This window comes from Rissa tridactyla, chromosome 4, assembly GCF_028500815.1.
Source record: "Rissa tridactyla isolate bRisTri1 chromosome 4, bRisTri1.patW.cur.20221130, whole genome shotgun sequence".
Classification (NCBI taxonomy): domain Eukaryota; kingdom Metazoa; phylum Chordata; class Aves; order Charadriiformes; family Laridae; genus Rissa; species Rissa tridactyla.
Window position 1 is genome coordinate 40,708,436 of NC_071469.1, and position 22,305 is coordinate 40,730,740.

At 42.7% G+C, this 22,305-nt stretch overlaps 1 protein-coding gene across 7 annotated transcripts in view; it reads left to right on the forward strand.

The window, feature by feature from the left end:
* Positions 1-22,305, forward strand: part of RAD51B (RAD51 paralog B) — a 419,926-nt gene that overhangs the window by 345,318 nt on the left and 52,303 nt on the right. The window contains exons 11-12 of one of the 7 annotated variants that reach the window (XR_008466384.1): positions 1,829-1,900; positions 4,501-4,590. The exons of 3 other annotated variants lie outside the window; for them this stretch is intronic. Coding sequence is in view for 3 of the 4 variants with exons in the window: in XM_054201147.1 (XP_054057122.1) it covers positions 4,501-4,586 (86 nt within the window). In the remaining variant the exon portion in view is untranslated. The remainder of the gene's footprint in view (positions 1-1,828; positions 1,901-4,500; positions 4,591-22,305) is intronic. 3 more of the 7 variants (XM_054201146.1, XM_054201147.1, XM_054201148.1) reach the window with 3 other exon arrangements.

The following is a 22,305-nucleotide window of genomic DNA, read 5'->3' on the forward strand; positions in this document are numbered from 1 at the left end:
GGTACCAAAATAGCTCAGACATGCACCTATATGTGTCACATTTACCCACATCTTACTGGCCCCTGGTATCCGGCCTTTCTCCAGTTTAATTTCATCTCATTACCCAAAGATACGCCCCTTGTGCATTTACGTTGTTAATGAAATGCTGGCTCTATTGGAATATCAACTCTGTAGGGGTAGGGGTTGCCAGGACATATAAAAAAGAACAGCCATAAACTATGTTCATTATTGTTGCAGTATAATGCCAGGTCTAGTACTGCTTCCAGAAAGCGGGAGAGGGAGAACAGAACTTAACATGTCCCTGACCTGTCCAGAGGGACAAAACAGAGAGCTTTTATTTTATTTGTTTCTACAGTGACTCAGTCTGTAGTAACTGGGTTAAAGTCCACTTAGAAACGAATAGAACAAAAGGCCTCCTGTTGGTGCTGGACATTTTCCCTCTTCAGATATGACCAGAAGGATTTAAAAAAAAAAAAAAAAAAGAAAGGCAGCCCTCTAGCAGAATGCAGGAAACCACAAGCTTATGGGAATGTAGCAACACTTTGGAAAGGAAAACACTGCCTCAGACTTTCATCTGCAAGGCTTGCTTCCCCTCCCGCCCCCGTTTTTTCCTTACCTTCTTTTCATCTCCTTACTGCTAGAAGCATTTGCCAGGTCAACGCAGAGCCCAGAGAAGAAGCTGGTGGGGAGAGCAGTTAGGTTGCAGGAGGTCATTGCCAGATCCCAGACAGAGAGAAAAAAGTTGGCTTGTGCAGATTGCTGTAGCCTGCAAGGGGGCTCCAGCACAGAGGGAGCGAGCTTTGGTGCAGCTGGAGCTTGCAACTTCCAGTCCCATAGCTGCTTGCCAGATTTAGGGTCTTACCAGGGTCAGAACCCTGGATGCTACAGGCTGTACTCCAGGGGGAAAAAAAGGGCATTTTCATAATTTTGATTTGGTATGTCTGATTTTTTTTTTTTAATGTAGCTTAATGACATCTAAGTAACAAATTACATAATGTTCTCTAAGACAGAAAAAGTATCCAAAATGCTTTCTGCCTTCTATTGTAAGTGTTGTCATGGCATGCCTGTGTTTTCATTATAAAGCAAACATTTTCCAGCAAGCATTCACTGAATTTTGCTAATTTTCACTTCAGCTTTTTCCTAAGGAATGTGAACTGACAGTAACAGAAAAAGCATGTTGAAATTATATTTTGTATATAAGAATGAGCACTTTATTGCATTTTTCCAGAATTTCCCTTTCTCAAAAAAAAAAAAAGCATCCCTAAACCTGAGGAAAATTGCAGCTATCTAAAATTAAATGGGAAAGTGGAGTTCAATGTTACTTCTTACCTATAGCGTTAGCTGTTATTGTGATCCTGGTTTGTACAAAAGGATACGTTACTTTTTGTTAGGTGAGCTTTATGTTGACCTAGATCAGGGAAATAGCTTGGTGAATGGTGTAATGAGCAATGTGTTGGGTGTAAGGGAGGAATGGGAATGCATAGCCAGAGCTGGACCACATAAGCCAACTGTTAGTTTAATTTAGACTGCTGCAGAACCATAATCTCAAGTGGTGAGCTTCTGAGTGACTTGACCAAGACCGCATAGCACATAAGTAGTTACTTTATTTAGTTGGATGACTGATTCCATACTGAGTTATAGAAGTTTGTCTTTTGTGTGTTCAAAATAAATAGGTAAACAGAGTGGACCTTGCCATGCTTATCTCACTGAGAACTGATGACGCTATGCAGAAAATTCAGTCTTTAAAACAGATTTCTATTCTTAATACTAAATGAATCGGTTGCTTTTAGTAGTTGGTATTGTGATATATACAGTGTCTTTTCTCTAGGTCATTTGGACTGGTTTCCATTTCAGATAGTGATGAGAATCAAAAATTCTGGATGGTTTTCACTGATGTGAGGTGAGTTATTCCAGATCGTAGTGAACAAATTATCTTCTGGAAAACCTCAAAAATTGGCTTTTTTATCAGCATTTTCATTAAAATAATCAAGGTCAAATACGCTCTCTTCTTATACAAAGTCTCCTGCCTTAGCCTTCTCTAGGCTGAAGAATTTGAGTTCTCCCAGCCTCTCTTTGTATGTCACCTGCTCCAGTCCCTAACCATTTTAGGGTCCTTCCACTGGACTTCACGTCAGCTTGACAATGTCTTTCTTGCACTGTATGCCTTAAGACTGGATGCAATATTCCAGTATTGGTTAACTAACACATGGTTAAAGGCTGGTTTGTCCTTAGTGTGATCACAGCTAGTCACAGTTGCAAGCATGTTTTAAAAGCCTGTCCAGAGCTAGAAAATTAAGCCTGACTAGCCAGGATGTTTTAAATCCCAGTTGGGACTACTTAGACTGAAAAATTCCAACATCTTACAACATGTGTTAACTAGCACACTGTTTGGCACTCAGAGTAGATAAGAAGGGTGACTGTTCCTACCTGGATAGTTTTAAGTCTGGATCTCAGGAGTGAGCTCTTTACAGACATAATTTTAAATGTAACAGTTAAATTTAGCATCATCCCAGTAAACAGATATTCTAACACAAAACCATATTTTCTAGTATAAATGTGCTGACTTCAGGCATGATTGGTAGCTAAGTGCAGTTCATTACACGATGCACTTTGATCTCATCCTTACGCATCGACTGTCCAGATGGAAATGGAAACATGCTGCTGGTTTGTAAGGGATAAGACTCTTGCTAATGCAGGTAACTGGAGCATGTCAGTCTCCACAGTGTTACTGTGAAAACATTGCATTGCCACATAGAGAAAGGCACATTCATTGCTTTTTAAGGTCCAAACTTTCCTTGATAATCAGAACTGCCGATACCAGTGTTCACTGGGAATGGAGAACATTCCCTGAAAATTGTTTCAGGTTCAGAGCTTCTAACTCCACCTTCCTGAGCCTCGAGAGAGAAGCGTTTTTCCTCTTCTCCATCTGGTACAGCGCTCTGGAAAACTTCAGCTTGGCCCACACCCTCCTCAGCCCCTGAACTTTGTAATTTTTCAGCTGCCAGAATCACTAACTGCCCAGTTTTATGTAACTCCAAATATCTGCAGTGGAGCTGGAGAATACACACATGGAGGAAGTTTTGTGGCTTTTAAGCTATGCCCAGAAGTTTGCGTTATTTTTTTTTTGGTGGGAGGGGGAAGAGGAGGAATGCAGTGGGGGTACACACAGGACTTTTCAAAATAGAACGGAAATTCTGTCTGCTGCAAGGATAGGTTTAGCTTTGCTTTTGAAATCCCCCTCTTTTTAAGAAAGGGCCTGAAAGACATTTTTGGGGGGTGGGGAGGGGGTTGCTGTTCTATTTTATAAGTGTAGATACATTAATAATAATTTTGAGAGGTTTTCAGTTCTCCGTGTTTGTTGCCTGTTGCTCTAGGGAGCCAAATCTAACTTGTAACAGCTATTGCCAATGTCTGTATAGCCAAAAGGGACTAGTGGTTTTCCCCAACCCCAGCTAACTGCTTCCCAGATGAATATGCTGTGCCTGGGCTTCTGCAGCCAAGCAAAGCAAATGGACATGCAGCTTTTGCGGCACTTCAAGCTTTATACTCCAATACCACAGAAAAAATGGCAAACACTCAGAGAAGTCAGGCGGGGCAGGGAGGCTGGCATTGCTGGGCCCGTAACCCCCTTTTCCCTCATTCCCTTTCAAATTGTTTGCAAAGCCCAAGTCAATTTTTGTGTTTGCCATTTCAAAATAAATATGTTGTATTGGGGTGTGTGTGTGCGTGTGTGTGTGCAAAGAAGAGCAAAGTGGAAGAATGAGGCTTAAGCACTGTAATAACAAAACAGCAAACAGCCTATCAAGCCAGGGACAACCCTGCAATAAACTAGCGTATCCAGACCTGTAATCACAAGTGACCTAGCAATAACAAATCAGTGCATGCCTATGGGTGTGGGAGAGAGATGAGCAGAAATGAAAGAGATACATTCCCAGAAGAGTAGAGAAAGAGAACAGAAAAACTGAGGTGTGGAGGAGATAAATGGGAGGGGTGTGCACTTGGAGTGTGTTGCTTGTGCATGTACATCCTAAGCAGCTGAAATTAAAACTTTCTTCCTGTTTCCTATAACATGCAGAATTTCATACTTCTGCCAAATGTTGAAACAGGAGCAAAAAGCAGCTTCAGTTCCTCTTGAAACAAAATTAAAACTGCATGAAAATGGCAAACTGTTAACACAGCATCCAAGTCAGAGTTGTTATCTGCAGGCCAGTTGTGCTAAGTGGTCTGTAGCCAGAGGAGCCAGAGGTAGAAGCCACCACATTCAAAGGGGGATGAAACTAAATGAATAGCAAAGTGGAAGCTTAACAGAAGTAAGCTGTCAGTAAGGTTAGTTTTAAAGGGATGTGGTTAAAGATAAATATCAAAGTGTGCATAACAGAGCTACGTTAATGAATTGCAGTCTTTCCAGTGACAGAATCGGAGTCCTTACTCAAGTCAGATTGTAGATGTGGAGGTATGATGCTCTTGCCACGTAACTGAAAGGTGTGAATCTTCTCCTAGGTTGCAAGACTACCTTCTTGGATATGAATAAAATGGATCTTCTGGTTAGGACAGCTGTGTCTCTCCCAGGAACAAGGAGTGACTGAAACAGTAAGAGAAAGTGGACATGCTTACAAATGCAGTGATTCGTGACTGTGTGTATCCTCTGTTCATGGGGGAGACAAATATGTCAGTGCAAACAAAATTACCGCTTCACAGTCCTTAGTGAGATTTTTTTTTCTTTAACCCCTTTGGGACCCTGTTGATGCATAGCCTGTGTGCTGCAGGCTGAATTGGTTCCTGAGTGCACTTAGTATTTAAAGACATTAATAATTTAGGGCTGTCTGCCACAGCTTCATTTGGTGTGATTAGAGCTTCTGACCTCTCCAGGCTCTAATTCACAAAAAGAAAGGTACTGGGGCACAGGCACCGAGAGCACCCAGCTGTGGAACACCCTACACGTCCGGGTATGACCATGGACTACAGGGAGAGCCTTCCAAAGGCACTGAGATTAATGCTTGTCAAGGACAGGAGTTATTTTACCAAAGTCCCACTTTTTTATCAGACGTCTTCACCATATTGGTATTGTGGAGCCAGAGAGGTTAGAGGTCTGAACAAACAACATTGTTACTGCAGCAGTCCTGCTCGCTTCTCCTATCTTCTCCTGGCTTTAAGGGGCTTGATGAGTTGTTGGGTCTCTGGCATGTAACCAGAGCCTCTCGCTCATTGATGTCTGGTGTGTCCTTAGCCAGTGCCACTCTCAGAGGGCAACAGATCAGACTCAGGAGGCTCTAAAGGAGGTAATGATGATGCTGGAGTTGATAGCCAAGGTCAGGGACAAGAGAGCAGCCCATCTTTGGGGGAGGCTATAAATGGTTGTCAAATTCAGATTGGGGAAAGCAGCAAATGGATGCGTCCGGTTTTTTCTTTTCTTCCAAGGCTGGCTTGGGAGGCTGAGTGACTGCAGTCTGACCATACACTGTACCTTGCACATTCCAGACAGAGCACTGATCAAAGCTGGCCAGAGACATTGGTTGTGTGGAAATGGGAGGTGGTGCCCTGCATGTGTTGTCACGTTAAAGGCTTTTTTCTCTCGAATCAAATTTGGGCAGCGCATTGGCATAGGACTCCTTCCCACTCCACTCTGCCCAGGCCAGTCGACTCAAAGCTCTAGAGCTTGGCAGATACGTTTTCAGCTGGGTACATATCAGCAGTGTCCTCCCTCTCTTGAAATTCTTAGCTTTACTTGAACTGCTGTTGAAAGTGTGGAGTTATTTGTACAGAGAATGAGGAGAACTGAAAAGAAAGAGGAGGTCAAGAAGTGCAGCTTTGAGCATGCATCCAGAGCTACTTCATGGGGGGTGGCTGGAATGACAAAAATGACAAGGGTAGCAGGCTTGTCTTGTGGTGCTGCCAAGGGGCAGAGGCCAGAGCCCTCGCCTCTCCCTGAAATTGCACAGGAGAGGAAAGCCCAGGATCCCTCTTACCCTCCAGTATGGGATATCTGTGCAAAAACGAGAGGTGCGTCCCAGTGAGGCACATCATTAACATGGACTTTTGAGGCTGAAGTTGTCCCATGACCCCTCTGGCCAGGGAGAAGTGTCTGCAGTGATTCCTCTTGGCACGTCAGAGGGCACTGTGTGCACCATCACAGCCTGCACCCGAAGGCTCCCAGCTTTCACTAACTGCCAGGTGCATGGAGCCAAAATCGACTTTGCTTTATGGTGCCAGGCCCCAGCTCAGAGGATGTGCATATATTTTTCTAAGCTACACAAATTGACACAGCAAATAGTCCCAGCATGGGAGGAAAAGGTAAAACACTGTGACCTCATTTAAACAAAAAAAAATCATCCATCATACAGAGAAGTAATTAAAAAGCGTGGTGATTAAATACATGCCAGCAAATATCTTCAGATCCTAAGTCACTCGTGCCCAAAATAAGCAGTGCCGATGCACATTTGAAGGAAAAGGTAGTGCTTCGTGTTTTCCTCTTCCAGCCTCTGCAGCCTCCAAGTCCTGTGCAACCAACTTGCTTCTTTGGGCTTCATCATCAGAGGTAAAGGGTTGAAGTTCTCTCTCTCTGCATGATAAAAATGATAAGGAAAAATCACACTGTGCTTGGCTGTATTGGGAATAAAGATGTTGTGTCCCAGCTTCGCATCCTGGAAATTGGCACTGTCATAACGAGGACCTGCAGTATCTTGAGTTGAGAGATGATATTCCAAAACTGCGGATAGCACATTCTTGTGAGATTTAGCAACTGCCTTCAGGAAGGTGTTCTGTAAATTCCCTTTTTTATTCTTTCCTTATTTTTATTTGGTTTCTGTTTCTCTTTCTGCTAAAAATGAAACAATAGATCCAGAGCTCTAACTTTTGGGAGAATCAGACATGTATTCATATTTTGAATTGGATTCGTGTAGCATAATAATCAAAACACACACAAAACCAAACATCCCTGTGTTCTAAGAAAGTTTGGTTCCAGATGCAAACATCGTATCTAAATTAAATTCTTGTTTCCCTGCTACTAGCCAGAAACCATGGTGAGATAAGTGAGATCAGATGGGGAAAAAAAGGAGGCTCAAATTTATGACAGAAAAGTTCTCAATGTAACTGCGTATCTTTGGCTGCCCTGTCGAGGAAGGAAAGAAAGGACTATTTCTGTCTACTCCCACTTGCAACTGGCTAGGTACACTAACTTTTTTCACTTTCTTCTGAATGAGTTGACTTCTGCTGGAAGCAGAGTACTGGCATGATCTGATACAAGAAGCCTATGTTCCTGTCTGCCTGGCCTCTCCTACTGGGCAGATCAAACATGGCTTTCAGGTAAAATGCTGCCTTCCTTCTCTGTCTTGTGCTCAGTTACTAGCAACGATGGGCTTGTGTAGGAGCTGTTAGGAAGGCCTTGAGTCTCCCTGTGACCAAAGTCTCACACAGTTGTGGAAAGCAGACTGTATGACAGGATGTACGACAAGGCCAAAGAACTGGCCTGATGGATGTCGTAGATGGCAGGGGAGAGAGAGAATAAGTTTACTATACGCTTGGCCTGCGCAAACTCACATCATCACAGCCGGGAAAGTTCAATTCCAGAGTTATTTGTGTTTAAGCGAAAAGAAATGGAAAGAGAAAATCCGGTAGCAGAGGGGGAAAGTACCACGTGTCAGACTGGAGTTCAAAGCAATACATAGGTGATTCCTGTCTGAGGCCTTGGTACTTGTATGGGGTATTGCAAACCCCTGTGCCCCCCCAGTTCCCTCAGCACCTTCTCAGGGTGACAGCAAGCCTGTAGGAGTGCCAGGAGTGCACCTTCAGACCAAGTGGACATACATGGTGATCTTCATCCCCGTTATAAGAACAGCAAGACCGAGACCTAGAGTCACACAGTGGGTCTGGTTGTCTCTTTTGGCTGTTGCACGGGGGTGCGACTCCATTAACTGCAGAAGATCCACTCTGACGTGTGACTGCGTGAAAGAGGAATTGGGCTGAGTAAGTCCACAGCAGAGCGGAGCAGACAGCTAAGGACTTGCGATGGCCAAACACAATGTTTTGTTGTGGCTTTGCATTGTTTCTTTCATCTGTATTGGAAAAGGTGCATACAAGAGTTGCAACCAGCAACAACTTGACAGTGTTTTCACTGTCCTTGCACTGCATCAGCTGGCATCTCCTCTCCCTTTATCTAAGCGCAGCTTCTCCTTGCACAAGAAACCACAAACACATTGCGGCTGCGTGGTCGCATCAGTGGGGATGAAGTATGGAGCTCTCTCCTCCCCCTGCTCCCGCTCCCACTCCCGCTCCCAGGACAGACGCCGTCAGCTGTCTGATACTCCAGGTTACCATGAGCCCCGTCCCCAGGTCTCCCAAAGTGCGTCTTAAGTTTCTGGCAGGAGGGCTTGGGGGACCCACAAACAGACCTTCTGCCCTCTCTGTCAGCTCCACGTTGTGCGTGCCTAGCGCTGACCTTCCCTGCCCTTCGGCCTCTGCCCTTTCCGCCCGACCTTGCGGGATTATTCCTGCTGTGCCTTCTACAGGAGAAGGCCCCTCGGCTGCGGCTTTAGTGTCAAGGGTGACCGTGAGAGGAAAGAATAAAATCCCCCTCCGATGGCTTGCTTTTGTGGAGGGCAGTAATCAATACCCGGGGCACCCAGCTGAAGTGCCAGAGGAAAGCATGTTAACCCTCTGTGCACTGACCTCCGCCAGGCCGCCATCTTCCCCCCACAGCACGCTCCACAAGGAGGGCCCTTCTCTGTCCTTAAAAGATAAAATCTTGCCTGTCCTGCCCTATTTTCTAGTTTTGGCCTGAAGAACAAGATCAGAGGTGGGATTTTTGCTGGAGTTTATCCTCGCCCTGTCCTTGTCCGCTGGAAAGGTTGGCTGCGGGTAATTTGAAGAGCCGCTTCCTTGATTGCTGCACCACAGGCCAGGGGCTCTGGAATGGGGAAGCAGGGGGGATTTTTTTGTTTGTTTGTTTGCTTTTCCCTGAACCCTGAAGCTCTGGGCAGTGCTGAAGGCAGACGTGATGGACAGGATCTGGTTTTGCACATTCTCCCTCCCCTCTCCCGCAGGAGCAAGGCTTGTGGCCCCGGCAGCCTTTTCAGGCCGTGCCAGCGGGGGAGTGAGAAACTAGGCCCACAGATTGCATCAGGGCTCTTTTTCTGGTCATGCCTGTTGGTTATAATGAGAAAATACTCCAAATTCCTAGTGAAAAAATCCTTTCTTCTTTTCATTATTACTGGGCCAGACGAGCTAAGCTGGCACTGGAGCACTGAATGGCGGCTGGCTAGTGGTGCACGCAGCGGTGCCAGGGTGGGAGGTGGGACTCCTGAGTCCTCACCCCAGCTTTGCTCTATGGTGATTTATATAAACCTCAAAAAATCACTTAACCTGCTGTACGTTCTGTCTCAGTGTCTCTTTCTGGGCATGAAATAGGATCAGTGATACAATCCCAAATGTTGTTTAAAAGCTCAGTTTTAGCTAATGAGAGTAAAATGATCTTGCAGTGAAAGATGCTGAAATGCAAAGTGGTGGGACTGTCTCAGACTTGATTTCTGAGCAAAGCTGCTTTGAGATGCGGCAGCAGGTACCTTAAAAATGTGCTTAATTTTTTTGATTCCTTTTCCTCATCTTTTGCAGAAATTTAACATACATTCTTGAACAGTAAGTTGGATCCAAAACAGATTAAGACTGAGGCATTAGCAGCAAGGTGTGACTGGAGGTAGTCAGCAATGCAAGTTGTGGAGAATGTACTGTTTAAATCTTATTGGTGGACTGTGAAGTATAATAAATTAATAGTTATAAAAGATTTTACAATTTTTCAGCTGCAAGCCCCAGTATATGTTGAATGGTTAACAGATTAGACTTTGAGGCATGAAGACACCCTGTAAAGTCCTCACAGTCTCTGAACGGAGAAGATTTATCTTGGTTTATGTCTGAGTTGACTTCTCTTTGCTTCTTAGGGCTTTTTTTTCTTTCTTTTTTTTGTGATTTGGATCATTACTTTAACTCCTGGTAACTCTGAGAAGCAGGTTTTCTCTTTCTTGGGAGATGGATGCTAAATTTCTTGCAGAATTGATTTGATCAATGTGAAATCATCAGTGAAACTAAAGCACTCATTCTCACTATAGGTCCACTCCATCCGTGGGGAGTTTACTTAAGAGTAGAGTGATGAATAGAAGTCGTCTGTGGATCCAAGAGTTGTGTGTATCCTATATTGTTAGTCTGTGTCCTGTTATGTGGAGATAACCTTCAATTCCTTCCCTGTATGTTTCCCATTTTCCCTTTTAATTTGTGTTTCAAATCATAATTTTCTTTAGCCTTCTTTAAATATTTAAAAAATATTAATTAGCCTCATAGTAGTCCTTCTACGTAAGTAAATGTTCTAACAATAACATCTTTTACAGGTGGGAAAACTGAGGTACAGATTATTAAATAATATTATTAATTAATTCAAAAATATTTCAAAACCTTTAAGTACTTTTCCTTGTCAGCCTATATTTTATATTTTAATATCAGAGAAACTTCTTTGAGTATTCTTTAAATGAAAAATGTTAACTGTGTGATGATGGGCAACGAGCAGATAGTCAACATAGTAATTTTAGAGGAAATCCTTGGGATTTCCAAGTACCCATCATATCTCCAGATGGCCTGTGGGCCATGTTTTATATTGCAGTATTCCCATTGTTTTTTTGAATAGTTTTGAGACATTTCCAGATGTCTTGATTGGAAAAGGTGCTGCTAAAGGCTGAAGCCCAGATTACCATTCTAAAGGTATAAGAATCTCATGGAAAAAAAGCCCTACCCTTCTTTCCTTTGGTGTATGTATATGTAGCCCCTATAAGCGTAGTATCTGAACATCTTGTATGTATTTAAAAATAGAAATAACAATAACAAATCCTCTGTCTCTCTCTTCCTTCCCAGCCTGTAAGTGGGATTTGTTCAAAAGCTTGATTTGTTCAAAGGACTTTTTCCTTGTGGATTCTAAATATTTAGCTGTGGTTTTGCACAGTTTATCTACTGTTCCATTACTCCACTGAGAGGGGGAAAAAAAGATGCTATTTCCATTATTTCATAGAACTCGAAAAGCCACAGTGTTACGTGTTCTCTCTGCTGATTCCCATATAGAGCTTAACCAACACCATTCCCAGAGCTATGCATTCATTACTTTATTGATGCACAACCAGGGATGTTTTGGCAGGATTCAGTGTTGTGTAAGCCACGTGTGATGGTAAAGGAAGGCTGCTATGTAAGTTAATTGCAGCCATTCACAGGATGGGTGTGGAGATTTAATATTTGCTTGTAGAATATGTTTGAGAAATCATTATATTCCCTTATTAAGACCCTGTGAACTTGATAAAGTAATGTTATGTTAAAGGAGGGTCATTTTTCTATGGTTTGTCTATATTTCTGGCCTCAATATAAATCACACCGATTGAATAATCAGCTTGATTTCTCATTCAAATTTCTGCTTTCTCCTTTGAGATAACAGTGTGTACAGCCCCATGTTTTCCATGTTAATTATTGTTTAAAAAGCACTGTACAGGATTGCAAAGGAGTTTGCTGAAGACACTGAAATTTATGGCGACTGTTAGCCCTTTTTTCTCAGGGAGTTCTGAAGATTCATCCCTTTCACATGTCAAATTTCTTATATTTATCTCCCTGAAAAGATCTGAAGGCCTTAAACTGAACCAGGTAATCTGTACAGTCGCTTGTGCTGGGGGAAGTGGCTTGTTATTTAGTAAGCAAGACACTGCATGAAAGTGAACTCAAACCTCTTTAAATCATCCCAAATGCAGTGACTACTGAAAGTGAAGCTTGAGGCCATAAAGATGCACATCACGCTGTGATCCTAGTCCTCAGAGTTGGATGCTCATGTGTCCATGGCCTCGGGCATCAAGATGGGGCCATGTTCCTTAAGAGTCACCATCTAGAGCAGCACTTTTTTGGCTGTCATAGTTGTTTGCATATCCTGCATCAGGGAGGCATGCAGACCTTGGTGCTCTGTGCCACTGTAACAGCAGTTACAGCAGTTCTTTTGATACAGCATGATAATTGCTAGCGTGTCTAAAATTTCGCCTCTTCTGCCAGCATCACCTCTATTTTTGTGTGTTTGACTAAGCAGCAGGATTTTTTTTGGCTTTTATTTGAGCTGAGGAATTCAGATGTCTGGGAAAGAGTACTATCAGTTTGTGAAGTGAAGACAGTATATAGTTAGGCAACATAAATGCTCTCCTGGCATCCAAGGGTGCTGTCTCTCACACATTTATACATGTCTAATGGTATGGGGAAGATAACTGAGCCACGTGGGCCTCTGTGGTTGCAAAAGTGCTTCTGTGTACTATGACCCCTTGGGAGGAGAAGGAATGTGAGATGAGTCTTGGTCTTTTACGTTCACATGCAGCGGAGTGTTAAACTGAGACAGCAGCATTTTGTGATCATTAGAGCTAAAGACTGCTGAGAAATGCTATCATCTGAGTACATCCTGCCCCTTTCCTCATAGTGCAAAATAAATTTCCATAATAGAAAATATTTCTCCTTCAGAAGTGTCACATTATTTCCAAGCTACACAATCTAACAGTAGGAAAAAGTAATTAAGAGTAGCACACAGTTCCAGAAACAGGACGCAGATACTTGTCTGAATGTATCATCTGCAGTTCGCTTTATGAAACATCAGACTTTTCCATAAGAACCTCTGTGATGCTTCCAGTTCCTTTATATCATTAGAAACAAAACGTTTTCTTCTATCATTCAAAGAAAGATCTCATAGCTAATAACAGTTTTAAAGAGCTATTGATGCTTATGTGGAAACTTCAGAAAGTGTTTTACTTTTATAAGTTAGTTCTGACAGTATGTCAAATTTTCTGTCATTCTTTGCTGAAAATATAGGATATTTGCTGCTTCTTGTCTGTGTCTTTTGGTTAACCTGCTTGTGATATCTAATCATGCAGTTTCTGGTTTGGGAAATGATTCTCCTTCTTCTTTACAAACTCAAGCATGTACAAATATTCCATCAAGAGTCTGCCTGCTCACGTGTACAAAAATGCAGAACTGCTCCCATTGCTGTTCTCCTAAATCCTTTATGTACACCCGTCTGGTTTGGGACCTATTTTGAAATCACTCTCACTATGGTAAGAACCTCTGAGTGACTTACGGAGACTTAGGTTGGTGGCTTGGTTTGCCTTTATTCTCACTTATCTTGCAACTAGCCTTCTTTGCCCATGCGTACTCTTTTCCACCTTTGCAATATCCTTCCCCTTCCATCCCCTTCCTTTCTCTCTGTCCATCTGATTCCAGGCATCAGCCCCAAACACTTCCTCTCTACCTACGAGGCAAACCCTGCTTTGTTAAGTACTTGGGGTATGGGAGTAGGAACTTCATGAATTCTAATGCTACCTCTGACACCCAAATATTGGGCAAGACGCTTTAACTTTCATCTCCTGATTGTCTCCCTGGGTGGCTAAGCAGGAAAATAATTCCTAGTTAAGTGCTTTGCAGAGGTTCTGTGGGCTTAATTAGATGTTGGTTTATGAGCTACCAACATTAAAAATACACGCAACAGTATGGGTGCTGAGGATTTTAACCACAAACTTCTCTTTCAGTGTCTATCTTAGTCTTTTAACTTAATTAACAGAAGTTAATCTTTTAACTTTATAACTTAATAGTTTTTACAGGTTACAGTTTATGAAAGGCACCAGAGCACATCTTCTAAAAATGCAATTGTGTATTTTTATAATTAATGGCTAAGAAATTAAGGAAAGGAAAGGAAAGTAAGAATACTTTGCCCTTCTCAACTACTTGGCACTAAAGCACCCAAGCCCCTGCAGTTTTGGCCTTGGTCCTGCGCCCCATCAGTGTGCCTCACATCGTACGAATGAGAGGTCCTTTTGCCTGCCTACAGACAACATGTTTCAGCCGTAAATCTCAAAGAACTTCACTAAGAAGGGCACATTCGATTATTCTCATTTTACAGTAGAAACTGTGTCATACAGTACATGGTAGAATGTGTCATCAGCCAACAGGGGGTTCCTGGGCCTCTTCTCCCTGGTCTAACAAGCGGGGGTTGTAACAGCAGTATCGGCATCCTTCACTTCACAATATGGAGAGAGAATGATAGTGGTCCTTTAAGCAAGCCTCTTTATACTCATTGTTTAAATCAAGGGAGATGCAGAAAACTATAGCATGAGTAAGGAGTGAATTAGTTTTCTAATTCTTTTGTGTTTAATTACTTCTGCTGTTTCTAGCAACGTAGATAAGAGTACTACATCCACATGCAGTTGCCCACAGCACATGCTCAGCCTTTCGTGACTGAAGTTGCACGCATGTACAACACAGCAGAAATGAAACCACTATGAGTCTCTTTAAGATTTATAAATGGCAGAGGACTGAAAGGGTTAAGAAAACCCCCTCTGCATATACCTGGTATATAAAACTGTCATGTAATCAAATGAGAGGAATGCACTCCACTGTGTACATTAGCAAACACTCCATGCCGGCTGGCTGGCAGAGGCTCAGGGTTTTCAGTGCTGCCTTGCACTACAAAGCCCTTCTTTGTTCTCTCAGCTCTGTTTTAAATATCTGATGACTGTTCCACACCATGTCAGTGCCAAATCCCCAGCTTCACTGCAAACTCTTTACAACAGCACATTGTGGGCAGATCGGATGGGGATGGGCTGGTACAGTGTGGGTATCTCCCCTTTCTTTGCTTCTCAGGCAGGTCCTCTCACCAACTCTGCCATCTCCCTGTAATTTCTGTAGCCCCTTGTGCAGCCACCTGGATAGCTTTCAAACCCAGAAGGAGTAACTTGGGAGAGCAGGAATTGAACTTAAATCCTGACATAGCAACAGCACTCTGCAAGTGTGCATCAGGATGGGTGTAGTCGAGGTTCAGCCAAGGAAGGGCAAATGAATCAAAGAGTGTTCTTGCAACAAATATTTTTGTTGAAACTTGTTGTGCCTATACTGTTGTTGGCTGGATCTTGCCTGAGCTTGCTAGCCAAGTGGGATTGGGCTTTGAAAAAAATTAGATGAAAGATTTCCTATGAACATGCACACAGAAAGTCAGGAAGTGATGCTGATGATTCAGGAGATGGTGATGTTCCTTCTTGATTTGGAATTAAAGCACTTCCCTGGAAGGATATTAACACAGCAGCACACATCTCGGCCTCTGTCAGATGAGATGTTAAAACAGGGTCTCATCACTTCCTGCTCGTTAAGGGTGCTTTTTCATATGACTTCTACCTATACTTTAGTTAGAAAGGTGATGTTCTAGCTTTCTGTACAAGGCACTTATGTGGTATTGCCTTAGTTCCTACATTGATGCTCATTCTGCCCAAGAGATGTTTTTTCATTCCAGGAATCATTGCTTGAGTACATGAAAATGTACAATAATAATATGGCATCTTCTTTTTGTTCCTAAACCTACTAATTCTGTTCATGAAAAATAATTCTATTTTTCTGAATAAACATAGAGTTAATGTTGTTTCCTACAATGTGTTGGGATTTCTGTGCATAGACACCGGGGTAGGAAATAAACAGTAAGCTTTTTGAGTTAAGAGAAGATTTTATGCAAGATTATTTCAGCGGTGCTGCCCACTTTTGGCAATTAATGTGAAAAGAAGCTAAGCTGCTCAGTTTCCCATTCTGCTTCTTGTTTCCCTTCCTGAAGCTCCTTGGCATCCAGTAGTGGTGTGCTGGAAACTCAGCCGTGCAGTGGGTGGCTGCAGTGCCTTCTAAAATAAACAAACCTGTTTTCATTCAAATTTCTTCATTTCACATGCAAATATTTCTTGGTAGACTCAGTAAGAAACCCTTTCTAAAGAAAAACCTGTTTATTAAGGGCCACTTGAAGGTGCATTGTAACACTTTTGCTTAATCATTTAAAATCCATGAAAGCTAAAATCATTGAAAGCAAGGTTTACAGCATTGCAGAAGCTTGTGCAAGGCCATATTTGCTACTAAAACGCTTTGGCTTAAATAATCCCATTCAGTGCCCACTCTGTATAATAGATTGTATGTCAGAATCCTTCAGGGGACTTGCAACGGCCGCTCAGACTATGCAAATGCAGGCACTCTTGTCTTTGCCGTGTTTGCTTCCCTAGTACAGGACTGAGTACAAATAGGAATTAATTTCTCTATGGTAAAGTATTAATATGTGGTGAGGAGGTGTTATTGTCAGTTTACTCAGAAGGGATATAGCAAAAGAGTTGAAGGGACTCTCTTAATGGTATATAGAAGTCTGTACCAGAGTCAGAAACTGAATCCACATGTTGTATGATCCAGTCTGATGCCTTATTCATTAAACCATTTGTTCTCATGTTATATAGTACCTCCCATCACATACAGAGTCCCAAGAAAGTTCACAAACCCTGTCCCATTAGGCAGTGAGTGACCAGCCAGTGAGCATCTCACTTTTTAACACATATCAGGGGCTATGAATACCCTACAGGAACCTTTTAAAAAAGAGAAAATACCATGGGGCATTTTTAATGTTCTCCCAGAGTTTGGTGGAAACCAGTTTAATGAGTAGTATTTTCCCAAAAGCGAATCGGTTAGCCTTTTTATGATACTTTGAAGAGATTCCTGCTTGCTTTCCTTGCCCCAGCCTCTTCGTTGTCATCCTACAGAGATAATCCTTGGGCAGTGTGGCCATCCAGTTGGTCTTGGTCAGTTCACCACAGATGAATGAGCAAGAGCTCCAAAAGGGACCGACACCAGAGAAATCTTTTCCTTTGTGCATCAGATTCTTTTTCCATTATTTTCCAGACCATTTTTTCCCTCTTTCTCCATTTTCAGCGTCACTAACTACTTCCTCTCAGCCTTCTGCTTCAAAACCATTGCATATACGTTGTGCCCACCTACCTGTTTGCATAGTGGTGCTGTAGCACAGGGGGACACGCTTCTGGCGTGAAGGTAATAACTCTCTCATTTACTGTTGTTTGGTTTTTTAAGTCCATTATCACTGTATTTACACGGCAACTTTGACCATCTTAGCACAGTGAGATTATTGTCTTACTCTTCCAGGTTTACCATTTGCTGGAACTGATTACAGACAGTCAGGGGTTTGAGAGACAAAGACCAGTACCTTGCCCTGCATGGGTGCCTGCGTCCTTTTGTGCAGGCTGTCAGGAAAAAAAGTTAAAGTCGGCACTGGAAGGACTTGGGAAATGCTCCAGCTGCAAAGATGCTCCAAATGTAAAATTATTTGTTTCCCATAAGAAGAAGTTGCTCTCTGGGGGAGGGGAGGACTGCAGCTGGCAGAAACCAAGGGAATCTACAAAGATTTGCACCAAAAAAGAAGCAGTTAGCCTAAGTAAAAAGAAGGCTGTGTGTTAAAGAGCTAACTATATTTTGTTAGGAATGACCGAAGCAGGCTGTTTTCTTGGCAGTCATAGTTTGGTGGAGCTGAAAGAATGAGCCAGGTATTATACCATTACTTTGAGATGAGACATTTGGGAGAAATTAGGTAGATTTGCTCATTCCCAAAATACTTCTAATACTCAAGAGTAGGGAGTTCAGCAATGAATGCAGAGCCAGAGCAACCAGGAAGGTCAAGAGGGATTCATGATTCAAGGTGATTTGAGCTGAGCAAGGGGTGATCACTTCATGGAGAAGTTCTCTTTTTACTGCTAGTTGAGGACGCTGCGCTCCTGTGTCCCACACCAAGCGTGCAGGTCCCATTTTCTGTCAGGCAGGTTGAATGTCATGTGCTTTCCTTTCTGATTCGCTTGTGTCTGCAGACAGCTTCTTGTTGCCATTCATGGGAAGATGCAATCCTGATGAAATACAGATGTATCTGTCCTGCTGCCATAATGATCATGTAGCATCATCTCCTTCCTTCCAAACTAGAACCTTCCTCTTTGCTTTCAGACTTCACCTGTCACAGTGGCAGACCCTCTTCTAACTACGTATCTCAGCTTCCAAACTTTCTGGGACCTAACTTCTTTGGCTTGCCTGTGAGCTACCAAATCTTTGTGCCCAGTCTTTCAGTCCTGTGAAGTTCCCACATAAGTCAGTCATTGTGTAGTGTGGGCACAGGCAGGCTCTCCCTTGCCTTTTCTCCAAACACCAACCGAGTGCAGATCTTTTATAAGCTGGGAGTTGAGCTGTGAATTGGAAGAGCAAATGAATCAAAAATTCCCAACATGTACATGTAATGGAAGGGCACCTCAGTGCAATCCCAACAAAGAGCCCCAGCTGACCGCAGAACAAAAAATTCACTGGATTATTTAAAGTGGCAGTTTCTTTCCAGTGTAAATTACATACTTGCTAATATGTGGATGGTGTTGGGGAGATGTACTGTGTGAAGATTTGTTTTCTTTGAGAGTACGACCATACTGCCCTGAGGAAGAAAAATATTTCAAGTGACCTTTCTCCACTTTGTTGGCAAGTCAGCCACTATATCTCCCAGGATAACAGGAGTGCCTGATACACTGAGCAGATGAGCCTTGAAGGATGTGAGGAAAGCTACTATACTGGGATCAATAGCATACTTTTTCCTTCTGTAGCATGTAAACATTTGACCTAATAAATCCTAGAACTTCCTCATCTGTTTCTTCCTTTTTACTTCTCCTTGAAGAACATCTAAATCCCCATATCTATACATGCTTATGGAGAAGTCCATCTGTGTATGTTTCCTTGGGAAGTCCCATCTATGTTTGCTTAGGAAATCAGAGAGAAATTTAGGTGTAAGAGTGTTGGTGGAAGTTTTTCATTGAGTCCATTTACATTTAGCTGAAATAAATTGAATTAGATTACCTATTGCAGTCAGAAGAAATAGAGTTTTACCGGTACCAGTGACATGTGGGTTACAGTGTGCTCCAGGCTGCGCTGAGGGGACCTCCACTCATTAATATAATGTTTTTAATGTGGTTTTAGTGTTTTGAGGGCCTCTTACAGATTAAGGCTTCCAACAACAATCTCTGTTTACATGTTTTGCTCTCTGAGGCGTGTATATTCACAAAGAGAGTGAGTGTGGGATTGTATTCAATTGTTTCTTATTTTAAACAGGAATGCTTTTCATTTGATCAAAATTGGAAGGACGCGGTACTTTACAATGAATCTATAAGGCTGCTCATTTTCAGAAGAGGTAATGTTTTCTTCCTGAGACATACTCTGAGCATGTGCTGCTTGTGCAGTGCTGAGTCAAACAGCAGCCATCTGTAGGAGCGGCAGAGCTGAAGGTCAAGGAACAGACTCTGCAGGTGTCTTCCCCCAGGGAACTTTTCATACCTGCTGTTTGCTGCAAGCTAACCTATTACATAAGTGAGAGATTTGCTCTTCTGATGAATGTTAATGATCCTCAAGGATCATATCGTGTTGTCAGGGATGATTTAGAAGGATTCAGAGTGAATGTGAGAGGCAAAGGCAGCCGTCATCTACTGCCATATGTTGGATGGTGCTGTTTGACTATGAAGGTGTCTGATCCTTCACAACATCAGTGATACAACTGCTCTCCAGTATTAATAGGTAAATCAGTGAGTAGTATATATTTTCTTTTCCCTTTTCTGCCTGTTTTTAAATGGATTTGAACCTGATGAAAAGTACTGGCGTGACAGCCCTGGTGATTTCACTCTTCTATTCCAAAACCAAGATGAGCAGAAACTATGGGAATGCAGACTGCACTGACATGGAGGGAAGGACATGCCTTTTCAGATGGCTGGTACTCACTGAGACATGATCTGGAGCGGACCTGGCTTATGATTTGCTCTTCTGTCACTGGGAACAAGAGAATGGAGGGGAAGATTGTGCTGTTGTACTTGGCAGCAGGACAGCACACCAGCCTTTGAAGAACTGGCTGCAGTTAGAAAAAACAACTACATAAGATGGCTATATGGTGTCTTTTTTCGTCTTCTCTCAGTAATGCTAAAGAATCAAAACACATAGTAAGTGAAGTCCAGTATTAGCTTGGAATGATTTGGACACACGTGGGCTCCTGGTATTGAAAGAATAACTGCATGCTGTTGTAGGCACAAATTCATTGTAGGAAGCTGCCTGAAATCCATGGAGTTTCAGCCAGGACTAATTTGGCCCTTGCCTTCAATTCAGCTCATACAGTCACACAAACTATTATATATAGAAAACTTTTTGCTCTACCAGAGATCCCTCGGGATCCGTCAGTGAGTATTTCTAATGTCTGCTCTACCTGTTCCTGCTAGGAACAAAGCACTATACTGCTGGCAACTCAAAACATCCCATACGCAGTTATTATTTTCAAATTTTTTTTGCTGTTGCTGGAATAGCATCATACAGAACTGAGCTTTCTGGAGTAGAGAGGTAGTGCTGACCTTCTGACCCAGAAACCCACCCCAGTCTTACAATACAGTCTATAAAAGGGTGCCATAGACAGCCCCAGAGTGAACACAAGGCATTAATTCACTGGAGCAGTTGTGCTGACATCCTGGACCGTGAGAGCGCAGCTGGGGCAGTTTAAGAGCAGCAGTCAGGTTCCAAGAGGGAAGCCAGGCTTTTATTATTCACACTACAGTCACCTATTGTTTTGCTTCTTGTTTTTCTCAAGATATTTAGACATGTCTGGTGGGCAGGAAAGTGAAAGACTGGGAGTGCCAGCTCCAGGCAGCCGCAGCACTCCCAGGTATTCTGCAAACTTCCTCCTCGCAGCTCTGTTCCTGCGTTTCACAACAAAGCTGTAACTCCTGCCTGTGCATTTGGTCCTGAATCTCACAACCAAAGGACCTCCATCCTGGCCTGCACACGTTCGGCTAATTTCAGTGTGTAATCCCACACAATGCTGCCAAATCATCTCAAGCTTAGTCAAGAGCAACCAGGCCAGGATGTGTTTTAAAATGAAACTGCAAATAGGGCTTAATTATACAATGTTCTGTAGTGATTTTATGATAGCAGCTGAAGGCTGGTATGATCCTTTTGACTTTCATTTCAGCTAGGATCTTGGACAGAAGTGAATATATATGTGGAGTCTCATTTATTAAATGACTCTTCATACCTTGAAAAGGACACTATTAATGAAACCAGAATACTTAATATTTGTTAGCCGAATAAACCCCAACAATTCTGATTCTCTGGTCTATTAAGCCATGTTAAAGTATAAAATGGCCCTAGAGCAGTCAGCTGCCCAGTAGAGAATTCCTTCTGCTTAGGGTTTCATTGATGAGAACAACCAGCTGCCTGTTCCCTCCCCTGTAGATGCGTATAAGAAAACAATTTGAAATAAATCTGGAGGTACTTTATCTTCTGCTGGATTAATTCTTTGGGGTAGTCCTGTTATGAATGAGAGCTAAGCACCTCAAGGCCAAATATCTGCAACTAGCTTCTGTCCCTGTCCCCTAACTTCTCCTCCAAGCAACTGTCAGAGTAGAGAAACAATTTTTACCATATTAAAAACATTTGAATCATTTCTGTTATCACAGAACTCATGACAGTTCCACCAAGATCCAGAAGCTGATGTTATGCTATCATCGAAGCCTTGGGACCCCCTTCTTCGCTGGTATAATCCACAGGGAGGAATCTGGGCTGTAGCATGGATTATGTTTTAGAGAATCTGATCACTGCCCGGATTCATGTGCCAAAAATTCCTTCTATAGTACTCAGGGTGACACCGTTCTTCCAGGTTCCAGACTTCACAGAGTAAATTGTTCGCATAGAGTCAAATGTGTGCACTCAGTTTCCCATGCTAAATAAAGGTAATCTAGTGATAAATAATAAACCCATCTGATGATGGAGGTTGGCGTTATCTGGTGTTTACATAGGGGATACAGATAGAAGAAAAAAGTTTTGTTTTGCTTTTTTGAAGCATTCTAGATGGGTATCTCCAGCTTTCTGAATATAACGTGCAGTTGGAGGCTCCTCTGCACCCTCACCAAGTCTGGGCCGCAACCTATGCCTGCCTTGTTCTGATGCAAAACCACCGTGATTGATTTTTATTTGAGAATTTACTGAGAAGCTGGAGGGATTCATGCAAACTGCTTGGTTGCAACAACACGTGTAAATGTGTTTCTTCTTTCTGCTGATAGTTGTGATCTTTGTGAAATACGACTCTTTGGGGCTGGTAGTGACCAGCAGAGTCACAGTACGGTAAAAAAATGTCTTATCTCTGCAAGAATAAAAATACTGTCCTTTTTTATGCATCCACTCCTTCTCCACAGTAGGAAAATTGCTGGCTGCTGCTGGTGGAGAATAGCAACGGGTGTAGATGAGCCACTGGTGAAAAGGGTTTCCGTTCAAGGGCAGATTGGGACAAGCAGTGTTTGGCACTGCTCAGAAACCAGACACAGAAATCTGCAAGGCTGCAGCAAAATCACGACTGGTACCAGCATGTGCTATTGGCATCCTACAACAATAGCAGGTATGCTTCTTAGTGTG